This window comes from Colias croceus, chromosome 21 (genome assembly GCF_905220415.1).
Source record: "Colias croceus chromosome 21, ilColCroc2.1".
Classification (NCBI taxonomy): domain Eukaryota; kingdom Metazoa; phylum Arthropoda; class Insecta; order Lepidoptera; family Pieridae; genus Colias; species Colias croceus.
The window spans coordinates 7,678,447-7,691,495 of NC_059557.1; the positions used below are offsets into that span (position 1 = coordinate 7,678,447).

At 33.2% G+C, this 13,049-nt stretch overlaps 1 protein-coding gene across 1 annotated transcript in view; it reads right to left on the reverse strand.

Annotated features, from left to right (window-relative positions):
• The window catches only part of LOC123701184 (hemicentin-1-like), a 33,157-nt gene extending 20,616 nt beyond the window's left edge, over positions 1-12,541 (reverse strand). The window contains exons 1-23 of the mRNA XM_045648580.1: positions 12,242-12,541; positions 11,453-11,682; positions 11,081-11,203; positions 10,801-10,890; positions 10,197-10,337; positions 9,515-9,680; positions 9,052-9,230; positions 8,754-8,826; positions 8,620-8,648; positions 8,337-8,449; positions 7,455-7,576; positions 6,644-6,784; positions 6,306-6,419; positions 5,541-5,810; positions 5,127-5,299; positions 4,586-4,754; positions 3,830-4,069; positions 3,547-3,619; positions 2,787-2,995; positions 2,451-2,601; positions 2,032-2,156; positions 715-880; positions 237-331 (exon numbers count right to left, since the gene is read on the reverse strand). Of these exons, the coding sequence (XP_045504536.1) occupies positions 237-331; positions 715-880; positions 2,032-2,156; positions 2,451-2,601; positions 2,787-2,995; positions 3,547-3,619; positions 3,830-4,069; positions 4,586-4,754; positions 5,127-5,299; positions 5,541-5,810; positions 6,306-6,419; positions 6,644-6,784; positions 7,455-7,576; positions 8,337-8,449; positions 8,620-8,648; positions 8,754-8,826; positions 9,052-9,230; positions 9,515-9,680; positions 10,197-10,337; positions 10,801-10,890; positions 11,081-11,203; positions 11,453-11,682; positions 12,242-12,500 (3,451 nt within the window). The 5' untranslated portion in view covers positions 12,501-12,541. The remainder of the gene's footprint in view (positions 1-236; positions 332-714; positions 881-2,031; positions 2,157-2,450; positions 2,602-2,786; positions 2,996-3,546; positions 3,620-3,829; positions 4,070-4,585; positions 4,755-5,126; positions 5,300-5,540; positions 5,811-6,305; positions 6,420-6,643; positions 6,785-7,454; positions 7,577-8,336; positions 8,450-8,619; positions 8,649-8,753; positions 8,827-9,051; positions 9,231-9,514; positions 9,681-10,196; positions 10,338-10,800; positions 10,891-11,080; positions 11,204-11,452; positions 11,683-12,241) is intronic.
• Between the last annotated feature and the right edge of the window lie 508 nt (positions 12,542-13,049).

The following is a 13,049-nucleotide window of genomic DNA, read 5'->3' on the forward strand; positions in this document are numbered from 1 at the left end:
TTATGGATTATACATGTAGAATGTTTACAAATAATGAAATCTGCTTTGGACATGACCAATTACAATACTGCAAAAAATCCATGCTCCTTCTTAAGTTTCAAACTACCGTATTTGTTAATTTTTATCAAATTCAGTCCAGCAGCTTAGTTGTAAAAGTGTAACTAACATAAGTACAGAGTTTAGGAATTTATAAGGAAGGTAATTAAAATAATTATAAGTGAAATAATAGTACTTACTCCAAACATAGAGTGTATAGTTGAAAATAGCTGTGCCGTGATAATTGCTTGCTATGCACGAATAATTACCAAAATCTGTTAAATTCGCAACAAATCTGAAATTAGGAAATAATTAATTATTATCAAAGCATAAATCGCGTAGGTATATCGTAAAATAATCAGTAAACATAAATAAAGAATTTGATAAAGTTTTTTTTAATAGCATGCAAATCTATACTAATATTATAAAGATGAAAGGTTTGTTTGTTTATTTGAACGCGCTAATCTAAAGACCAATAGAAGCGGAGCCACGTGGGTGAAACCGCGGAGCGCAGCTAGTGCTTTATAAATGAGAAATTTTTAAGAATTGAAAAGATCGATCGCTACGCGGGATTCGAAGGAAAGGCGAAAGACGCGGGTTCGAATCCCGTCTAATGATTTTTTTTGTTATTTAAAAATTTCTCATAATTAAAGAAGTTTCGAGAACTTTTTTCGTTACCTAATCCCATATTCGTCCACATATATTCGGCTAGTAATATTATTCCCATTGTGTTGCCACCACACTGTAGGTGTGGGAACACCACGAGCAGAGCATGGCAACTCTACTAGTTGTCCTTCTAGTAGTTCTAATTCTTGGTTATTGGTAGAGTGGATTGTTGGGGCTTCTGTGAAAATATTAAAGCGTAAAAAGGAACGAAATGTAAGTACATAGTTTTTTTTTTATAAAGGGTGATTTTTTTGCTGGTATCTTTTTGGCAATACTGTTTTTGATAGATCACGCGTGAATCGTGTCTTGTGTCTTTATCAAACTTGTTCAGTTTGGTCTATAATTTAACCATGAATCGACTTACGAACGAACAACGCTTGCAAATTATTGAATTTTACTATCAAAATGCAAGCTCGGTTAAGAGAGTGTGAAGTCGGTTAAGAAGTGCGCGATGCACTTCTTCGATTGGCGATTTTTTTTTGCCCAAAATGGAAAATTTGGACATGCCTCATATGTGGTTTCAAAAAGACGGTGCCACATGCCACACGGCACGCGAAACAATAGCCCAATTGAGAGCCGCCTTCGGTGAACAGTTTATCTCACGTTTTGAGCCCGTCGATTAGCCGCCTAGATCGTGTGATCTTACGCCTTTGGACTATTTTTTATGCCCACAGGGATAAACCAGCAACGATTGACGCACTGGGAGCCAATATTGAAGCATTTATTCGTGATATACCAGCCGATATGTTTTAGAGAGTGTGCCGAAATTGGGCCTTGCGAATGGGCCATCTAAACCGGAGCCGCGGCCAGCATTTGCATGAAATCATCTTCAAACATTAAATTATATTGATCGTTCTATCGATTCCATTATAGATTACATCAAATTTTTCAAATTTTTTGAGTTAATTTTGAAAATCAAATCCTATACCTCTTAAAAAATCACCCGTTATTTCTTGCCGTATCAGTTTTTATAGAAATATTTATGTTTATAGAATTGCAACTCCATTAGATGCCCTTTTAATAGCTTCTACTTCTTGGGTATAAGTAGAGTGGTTTTTGGGCTTCTCTATAGTGATGGTGGAGAAATTTATGCGTGAACAGAAATTATGAATGTCGTACATACTTAGCATAGAGGCGTTTTTACATTATTCTGTTATGTTAATATGTTTCTATCCATGTAGGTTTAACTAATCGGTGGTAAATGGTAAAACTATTTTATGACGATTTAAAATTATTCTAGAAGAAATCTAAGTGAATAAATAAATATTTGTGAGTTTATAAAAACAGAAATGGGCGTTAATAATAAGTAAAAAACATTGTTATACATACCATACACATTGAGAGTGAAATTCCTGGCCACAGAACCCAAAGTACTAACAGCTTTACAGGAAAATATACCTGTGTCATATTGAGATACATTTGCTATTAACAGCTCGTTGTCTTCGCTTAGATATCTAGAAGTTCAAATTTTTTAAATGTGAGTATGTATAGTAAAATACATTTTCTAAATTTGTAGATAATTAATTACTCCTTTGACCAACAAAACCATACTTATTATGTCAAAAATAGCCCAATGCAATACAAAATAGTTCTACTGCAAATATATGGCTTGTAAAAATACTACTGCTAAAATAGTATATTCAAAATAAACTGTTTTCGTTTCAAACACACTTTAAAAAAAAATCGTCATATATTCTTTTTTTTTGCAAAAAATAAGCAATTCATGTACCCAACAAAAGCCAACATACATATTTCTAGAATAAACTATTGGTTGATCGTTTTTAGTCCACACCACGACTGGTTTAGGCGAACCAGTCACATTACAGCTCAATTTTAGATAATTCCCCACTTTCAATTGCAAGTCATTTTTCTCTTCTGGATACAGCAGTTTTGGAGCATCTGTAAGACAGATAAAAAATCGAATGTTAGACTAAAAATTAAGATGTTTATATCCATCACATCTCCCAACTACACCAGACAATATGGAATTATTTTTCGTAATGAAAAAATATTCAAAATCGCTTTTATTCCGTTTATTTTAGAAAACAAAACATTCATACACAAAAAAGGCAAAAGATACTTACACTGTACAACTAATTCCATATAATATTCATCTCTGCCAATAATATTTTCCGCCACACATCGATAGATCCCCTCACTATCGATACTAACGTTCAATATCATTATCTTATTGTCGATAATAGATACATCACTAGGCAGATTTGAAAATTCACTCGAATTATGGCTTTTGTATTGCCACGTTATTGTTGGTTCTGGTTTACCTTGTAACAAGCTGAAATTTTTAAAATTATTAAAGTTAAACATTTTTTTTCCCAGTATATTTTTGATTTTTTTTTTTATATAAGACAACAACCTAGCATATTTACATTTAAAGGTAAGCTCTATTACTTTAGTTGTCTTAGAATATCCTTAGAATGTCTATCATAAAAAAAATAAAGTTTCGTAGTAATATGCTAGTGAAACTATCCTGTTATGCCTCCTCCACACTACTCGCGAAGTTGAACGAGGTTAGACGAATAGAATAATGTAGAGAGGCACTTCGGCTTACTTCGGCTTACTTCGTCCAACTTTACCTCGCCTCGGCCGACTTCCGTTTGTTGTCGGTTTTTGCGCCCGAGTCAAAGGGCACGAAGTTACCTGAAGTTCGTTCTGAATATGACCGTATGCGCTCCTCGCGAAGTTGAACGAGTGTGTAGTGTAGCACCGCGGACTTCAGTCAACTTCGGCCGAGTACTTCGCCGAGGAACTTCGCCAGTAGTGTGGAGGAGGCATTAGATTAATGTTCTAAAAATGCCTAACACCGTGAAAAATACAAAATCTTACCTACATGTCAATATAGTAGAGTTTCCTTCTTGAGATATTTTTTTGGTTGTTTCCTTTGATATAACTGGAGCCGCTGTAAATTGTTCAAAAGAAAACGCATCATTTTTAACTGATTTTACTACAAAGGAAATGTTATTCAAATATCCACACTACATTTTTATATATTTTTACCGATTCCTCCTCCAAACATGTATAGATTTTTGTCCATGTCTGTATGTTTATGCAACATATTTTGAAAGTATAAATATTTATACTCAATAATAATTTAAAAACAATTTCTTACCCAAATCATGAACAGACAGCGTTGCATTGACAACCAAAACCTCATAACTATTATCAGCGACACACGAATACATTCCTAGATCGTCAAAATCTACCATTTCTATATAAATGGTAGAATTATCCGCCATCTTGGTAGAATTTGTTATTCGTGTGGAATTGTGATACCACGATATAGTAGGTGAGGGATATGAGTCTATATTGCATGGTAGTTCTACTTTTGAATATAGTTCTACTGATTGATCTGAAAAGAATGCAAAAATATAGTTTACTAGTATTTCGCCCGCGGCTTCGCCCGCGTTGTTAAAGAAAACCCGTATAGTTCACGTTCCTTAAGGAATACCTACGTTTTATTCTGGATCTTCAGCTACCTACATACCAAATTTTATGATAATGGGTTCAGTAGTATTTGCGTGAAAGAATTACAAATATGGATGGATGTTCCTCACAAACTTTCGAATTTATATAATACTAGCGGTCCGCCCCGGCTTCGCCCGTGGTACATATTTCGCAAAAGGTAGAACAGTCAACAGAATATGTTCTTTCTCAGGGTCTAAAGATTGTCTATGCCAAAATTCATCAAAATCGGTTGAGAGGTTTAAGCGGGAAAGCGTAACAGACAAACAGACAGAGTTACTTTCGCATTTATAATATTAGTAGGGATTAGTAGGATTCCAATTAAAGCAAGTCAGTAAAGATGGATGGATGTTGTTACTGTTACAGTAGTACAGACAGAGATAATTTTTTTTAACATACTTACCAGTGAATCCATCTAATAATATCATCTTCCGCCTCACTCGCACAGTGATGTTATCCTTGTCTGTCCCTTCAGAGTTCTCGCCAGAACAGAAATATGTACCATTTATGTCTTCTTTATTACTATCCAATGTAAGAATGCTTTTATATGTGTTATTTAACATAGTAGTCATCTGTAAATATCATATTCTACTAATTATTTCATTTTCATAAATTGTGAAAAGGATGCACAATGGAAGAAAATAGGTCTGTTCAAAGAAAATGCGAAATAAACTTATGAAATAATCAGAAAGAGAAAAATCACAAATACACATATTTTTACAATTTCACCAACTAAAGACCAAAAATAAAACAACTATAAGTAGTATAAAAAAATATCCGGCCCATAGCCAAACTACAAAAATAATTTTAGATTTTTTTTTTATTCATTTGTAAGATTACATACAATAAAGCTACAGAAACATTAATTATAATAAGTGCATGAATATAAAAAGCTCAATAAATCACGAAATTATTAATATAGTTATTAAATAAATCTCACTTACATTCTGTTCTAGATATTTTTCATTATCTCTGTACCATAATATCTTCGGTTCAGGTTTAGCTCTCACAATACAAGTGACTAGAACCGTTGTTCCATTAAGTACTGTTATGTTTCTGGAACCTTCTATTTTAACTTCAGGCTTTATTAGTAATTTTATATGTATAGAGTCGGATGCTGAAATAATACAAAACAGTCGAAACATTAGTAGAAAAACATATTATACTTATTTAAGTGTTTATTTTATTGGAAATAATGACTTATATTTAAGTTTCTGGTAAACTCTTATTTACTGTAAAATTTGACTGAATATTCAATATTTTTGGTTAAAAATTCAATATTATATGATCTTTTTTTTTCAATAAGGTCTGTTTCTGTTCCATTTTAATTTTATGTATTTTACAAACATTTAAATTACCTGTATAATTTTTTCGACTGGCAACACACGTCCAAGTGCCATCCTCTTTCAAATCCTTCACACTGAACACCGATTTATAGCTACCATTTACCGAAACTGCATCCAAAATGTTTCGATTCGGGTCTAGCCAGTGCGTATGTAGAGCGTTCTCTGTATCACAAGTAATTTGTATGTCTGTATGTTCATGTGCTGTGAGTGTGTGCGGGCCGATGATTTGCACGTGTGGGTGTGTGATTACAGCTATGTGTGTTGATGTGTTTGTTACTCCACCTGAAAATTATATGTTAAAGGTGGTGTACAAAAGTTATAGAAGTCATTTATGGTATACTAGCTTTCCGCCCGCGGCTTCGCCCACGTTTTCAAAGAAAAACCCGCATAGTTCCCGTTCCCGTGGGATTTCAGGGATAAAACCTAGCCTATGTTACTCGTGGATAATGTAGCTTTCGAATGGTGAAAGAATTTTTCAAATCTGCCAAGTAGTTTCGGAGCCTATTCAATTCATACAAACAAACAAACAAACAAAAAATCAAACCTTTCCTCTTTATAATATTTGTATAGATGTATAGATAACAAAGTCGGTTCTCGCTAACTGTCTGACTGTTTGCTTCAATCTATAAAACTTCGCAACGGAATTTGATGCGGTTTTTAGTAGATAGAGGGGTTAAACAGGAATATATTCCTATATAGTTTATATTATACTTAAATTAAATCAAAACATACTTAAAGACAAAATAAAATATAAATAAATTGTAATAAAAAACCTACCTCTATTCCGAGCGAGACATGTATACAATCCTGCGTCCCTCTCACTCACATTTTTAATACTTTTATTGAATGTATAAATACCATCCAAATCGGGCTCCAATTGAAAATCTAGAACTAAATTTAAAACATTTATTGATTTATGTAAAATTTTAAAATATAAAAGAGCCTGTGTGCCGAGCACACGTGTCAGAAGTGAAACTTCTTTGACAAGATTCAAAGATACCAAAATCATCGCCTTATTTCATGACGTGACGGTACTGCCATGACACGACCTTGAAATTTTACTCTCAATTCGCCTTTAAAAGTTTCACTTCAATATTATTACAATTATGCCTTACCAGAATCTTCATCAGTACCGTTGAAAATAATCTTAGTTCCATATAAAAGAGCTTCGCTAAATACAGAACAAGTTATACTCAAGTCTTCGTCAATTAAAATACTTGTGTTAGCTGGCAACACTGATATTTGAGGCGGATCCACTGTAAAATGGAACGTTATTGAAATGAAGAACAAAAAATTGTAAGTAATCTTGTGTATGGTATGGGACAAGTATTAATAGTAGATGACAGAAAATGCATATTTTGGGGTTAGAAAAATATACTATTGAAAAAAACAAATCGTATAATATACTAGTGGTTCGCCCCGGCTTTGCCCGTGGTACCTACATGTTTAAACTATCCTATCTCTCAAGTTGGATCGAACTGGACATGGTGTGCGAATTTTATTATAATCGGTTAAGTGGTTTAGGAGTCCATTGAGGACAAACATTGTGACACGAGATTTATATATATTAAGATTATAGTGTGTCATCGGGACTATTATTATTAAGAGGGTTATAGAACATAATATGGGTTGTCTGGTAGGTTCTAAATTTATACTATGTACCTTTATTTTAAATTCAAACGAAGAATAAAAATTGTAAAGCGAATCAATAGATTTTAACATGTAGGTAAATAATAAAATTTATAATTCACACTTTTCAAGTCACTTGATAAAATTAGTACTACACATCAAACGCGAAAATCACACTAAAAGGAACTTTATATTATACTTCTTCCCTACTAACTTGCCATTATACCTCTTACGGAATACTGTTAAAAATGCCCATATCATTGACTTGATCAATGATATACACACATACACTCTTACCAATAATTTCCAACACAGTTTCCGCACTAGTTGTCCCCGCGGCGTTCCCCGCCACACATGTGTACGAACCCGCGTGTGCTTCACGAACATCTGATATATCGTGATCTAGTGTTGTGCTCTGTCTGTATGCATGGATAAAATGTATTTTAATTATAATTAACTAGGTTTCCGCCCGCGGCTTCGCCCGCGCAGTCAAAGAAAAACCCGCATAGTTCCCGTTCCCGTGGGATTGCCGGGGTTGCGTCATTTTCCCGGGATAAATAGCCTATGTCCATTCTCGGGTATCAAAATATCTCCATACCAAATTTCATGAAAATTGGTTCAGTAGTTTAGGCGTGATTGAGTAACAGACAGACAGACGGAGTTACTTTCGCATTTATAATATTAGTATGGATAATTATTAATTTTATTGTCATAGAAGTGCAATAAACAACAAGTATAACAATCAAGTTAAAGTGTCCGAAGAAAAACTCTGCCTACACATGTATCAGGCAGAGTTTTCGAATTAGCAATACTATGTTACGTTTTAAGCGTTACTGCCTGGAAATAAGGTGTTAATTTCAATGAATATTTCATACGTCACCGCTCGGAGATTTTTTGACGAACTTTTAATACGTAATAAATTATTTTTTTAAGATTTGTGAATCTATAGGTTTTTAGAAGGTCAATGTTTATTGCACACAAACAAAAAGAGAAAAAAAAGGCACAAAGCACATGTATGTAACTTTGTTTGACCAAAAAATTGTTTCATTATTAAGCTATAGTGTTATAAATAAAAGAGGAGACTGAGGGAAATAGGTTCAATGTGATTAATATCAATTGTACAAAAAAACAATTTTATTATATAATTTACAAGATCAATAACATAAAAACAATACTCACAAGCTAGAACCCCTCCGCAAACTAACAGAGTCTTTATACCAAGCGACGGTCACAGGAACAAGACTGTCGACTTCACAAGAGAGAACTATATGCTCATGTGTACGGGCCTGTATCTGAATTTGTAATTAAATTATAGTAAGTATAGAATGCGGGTACTTGAATATTTAATATATAGACAACGATTATGCATTAAAAATTCTTTACGAAGTTTATATGAGGACATTTAGGATTTTCAGAATTAGAAAACGATGCATCGGCAAAGAAAGATGAAAAATTAACATACCCTCTGAGGCACAACTAAGTATGGAGCATCTGTAACAAAAATGTTTTTTTTTACACTTCGCCAAAAACAAAGTCACTAAATTCAATTAGAAATATTAGTGAACTATAGAAGTTAATATAAAACATGGTACATACCAGGTAATTTAGCTTGTACTGCAGTAGTACCGACTCTTCTGAAATCTTGACCACTCTCGTCGACTCCATTTATCTATAGTTTAGGATATGCAATTTGAGCTAAAATAAATTTTAGACTGCGGCTTTTCTTGGCGTTAACAAGAATATGATTTAAAAATATATAAGTATGTACTTTTTTTTCTGATCTTTAGAAAGTCGTAAAAAAATTATGAAAACATAAAACTTATTATTATTAAAAATTTCGTATATCAAACAGACTGTTCTATCTAATTTATTTGTAAACAGTGAAAATACTCACAGATAAGTAGAATAATTCATCAGGCGGTAGAAACGCATCGGCTAAATAGACGCCATCTTGTTTTTTAAGTAATGGAACTTCAAACAAAGATTTTCCCTCCAAATTTAATATCTCCGCGTATTTTACTTTTACTGGAGCATCCGGTTTTGATAGTGTGATCATCATGTGGTTGTAAGTACCTAGAATACGTTTTCTATAAGATTTAAATGTGATTAAATAAATTAGATATATTATGAAATACACTGAGATAGGAGCATCCGACTTCTATTCCTAAAACTATTACATAAAATCGTCTGAAAATTATAAAGAAAGAAAACGGAAAGAAAATAGAACATTTCTGAATACTCAGTATAAAATATGTATCGAAAATATCAACAAACTATGCAATAACAATTCACTCACTAGTCCGTTGAGCGAAAAATATATTATCATTTATTTTTAGTGCCATTTAACCTCAACCTACCCTTCATAGGTCTATAACCAGTGTCCTTCATACTCTGTGGCGTTTGAGCCGCGAACCCGTGCGAGAAAGAGAGGTCCGATGTGCCCAACACTCGGACAGAGTGAGATGCACTGCTTCCTACTGTTATACTCCAGTTGCCGGGCTCTGGTTCGAGTACTTTTACTATCTGGAATATATAGAAGGAAATTTTTAACCACAAACATAGGAAAAATCATGTTTAAAATCAAACCAAAAGATAATGATAACCACGATGACACGCATTAAGCTCGCGCTCTACTAAACTTTTTAACATCGTAAAACCTAGAGTTGAAATACTAGTTAAATTTTTCTACAACAAAAATGAGGGTAGATCGAAGTTCCATATTTTTAAAAGCATATTATTAACCGCTAAAAATAGTACATCTACATACACAAAAAAATACAGAGTATTTAAAGAACTTTATCCTTTTTTGAAGTCTCTTTAAAGTTTAAAAGAAAATCAACATTTATCAGACGAACCTCAATCATTGGTACAGCCTGTAAATCATCGCTGTTTTTGTGCAGTATTTTTCTGAGACTGTGTCTATTTGCCTCATTTAATTTAAAGATAAATTTTGTATGTAACTACGTGTTTTTGGCAATAAATTTATTTTCTTTCTTTTTTTCTTTCATTTCGCTGATACAAATTCTCTAATATAATTACCATAATTTCCGAAAGATCCAGAGTAGTCACCAATTGCGGTGGTCCAGTGATCTCTTCTCCATTGGGATTGACCACACGGATCTGGGGTTTGGCTCCCGACACAGACACTGTTACTTCGTTCACGGTTTTATCTACTGGAATCTGTAATTATTAATATTTTAAGAAATTCATGAATACTGTTATGAATGACTCATTTTATATTAATTTTGAGCACAGACTAATAATAATATACTACGTATACAAATTTAAGTACCTAGATGTCGCAATACCTACCTACCATACTATACTACGACAAATAGTTTCGATAATAGGAAATGGAGAAAAAAAACATAATTTGCAGTTTTAAGCTATTGCATAGTTTCTATCGCGGGCCTTGAGCGCGGGGCCCGAATCGAGAAATTCCGTAACGAAAAAACCTCACGCTCTCCACTCCGACGGGCGGAGGTGTGGCTTGAAGGCATAGCATGCAATCGAGTGCGACACATATTTTTTTTATAGACTCGTTTTGATAGTCAAAATATCATGTAGAGTTTAATTTTACATAAGTACGTGTTGAATATGTAATTGCACATTATTTGTTTGGATAAAATAAGGGCTACCAAACCTTTTGTGTATAATTATATCCAGGGGGGTTGATTGAAGATGCGAGATTAACAGATCTGCCCTTTATAGAAGTTCTTACAAAATCCAGTACCTGAAATTATAAACATAAGTTATTAGTACTTTACTAGATTCACAATCACTCTCTCAATTAATTGTCCGAAGAAAAACTGCCTTCGAGCACTAAGATTTTTCGGCAGAGTTTTCCAATAAGCGATAGAATCGACGAGAAAATAGTTTTTTTTATAGCAATGTAGGTTATATACATACAAAAATTTAAATACCTTATGAACATTGTTTTTATTAAGATTAAAGATCTGTCCAGAGCTAGCGGCTGCGATTTGCTCGTACACCTTGAAAGTGGGCTTGGTCAGGTCATTGCAGTGTCCCGTTAGCACAAATACTACCTAAAATTGTATAAATATTATGAGTATATCCAAATGAATACTTTATTAACAAAACCGGTTCCTAAAAATATATTGAAAATGAAACTCGATCAAGTAGAGCTCTAAATAAGAGCCATAACTGGCTATCTTACCTATGCAACTTTTTTAAATATATTGTTCTCTTTCATGTATTTATTTTTCCGTGCTGTAAAAAATATGTAATACTACTACTAATTTAATAAATAATAAAAATATTACTAATTTACCAACCTGACTCTGCTTCCTCTGCACAGCATCCAGGACCTTTCCGACCAGCCTATGATCAGATGCCGTTGCGTCAGTGAACACATACACAAACGACCTGGGACGGCTAACGTTAAGCGCTAGTAGTAACCCCCCCAAGGACTTCTCCGGGCAATCCCCTCCACCATACACGTGGACTATTTGTAACGCAGCTTTGAATACTTCCTTGTCCTTTGTCACTGTTGCTGGACCGATGGCTAAATAATTCATCAAAAAAATAATAAATCATCATACATCAAACCAAGATTAAGTTATATACTATTTGTAAAGTTAGTCATTCAAACTTTAGCCACAGTTTACAGATTAACAGTACCTACCTATGGAACCTGTCTACAAAATCTAAGGCCTAGTTGCTTTACTACGATTCGTATTATATTTCACACAACTCGATGAACTTCAATATGCGTTATAATGTTATTAAAACTTGTTATAAATTTTAGTAAATAAAAACATAAATAATCGGCCCTTTTCTGAATTTAGTTTCTAGGTTTGAATTTCCCGGGGCTAAGATAAAATCTGATTAAAAAATATGTAACATATTCATAGAATTTCATTAACTTATTTTCTATTAGCCAACACGAAGCGAACATTTTTATTAATAAATTTGCTTATGCATTTGCGTAGCATATTCAGAAGGATAACCTTTTGAACACAAATAAGGAAATGACAGTCATTAACAGCTAGCATAGAAGATAAGTTTAAAATCTCAATGAATTTCTAAAACAAGTCACATATATGTACTATAGTAAAACTTACCTGGATCGTGAAATGGAACGAACACAAAATCTGCGATAACATTGCTTTCTTCGAGTGCCGTTTTCAAAATCATCTCTGCACCAGCCCGAAGCTGCCTCAGATCATTATGCATCGACCCCGTTGTATCAAACACAAAAACTAAACTGCTTTTACCATCGTCTTTATCAATTATCTTAGCTCGGGTAATGTTTTGTTTCTCTACAATAAACTGGGACGTATTTGAAAATAGAATGAAAAAAGTTAAAAGAAATAAAACCATTTTCGCGCCTAATTCGAATTTCGAATCATGTAAAAGTTACATGAATCGCGAGCGCGTAATGAATAGTATTTTGTTGTAAAGAGCTAGATGTTATCAATGACCTATGACCGTACAATCAATCTGGGTTAGATCTTTCTATACTTGAATTAAAATAACCAACGACATGCTTCAGGATTATAAATTTATGGTCAAAAAACTATAATTTAATCATGAACACAATGGCAAAGAATAATAATAATTGTCCTTTGCCATATTGTTCTATGTTTTCGCAAATAAAGAAGAGGTTACACTCTCTACTTATAAAAATAATTTAAATAAATATAAAACTATGGAAAAAAAGGAATCAAGTTTTTAAAACGTACCTCAGGTACAAAATAGTATTAGAAAAAAAAGATACATTGATACATAAAAAATTAAAATAAATAAAAAAGGGAATAAAAATAAAATCTTTATTAAAATTCACACATTACTAATAGACGTCTTTACTTGCACAAAACAACACTGGGACAGCCCAGAAAAAAAAATGCTCAAAATTATCTAATCTATTAC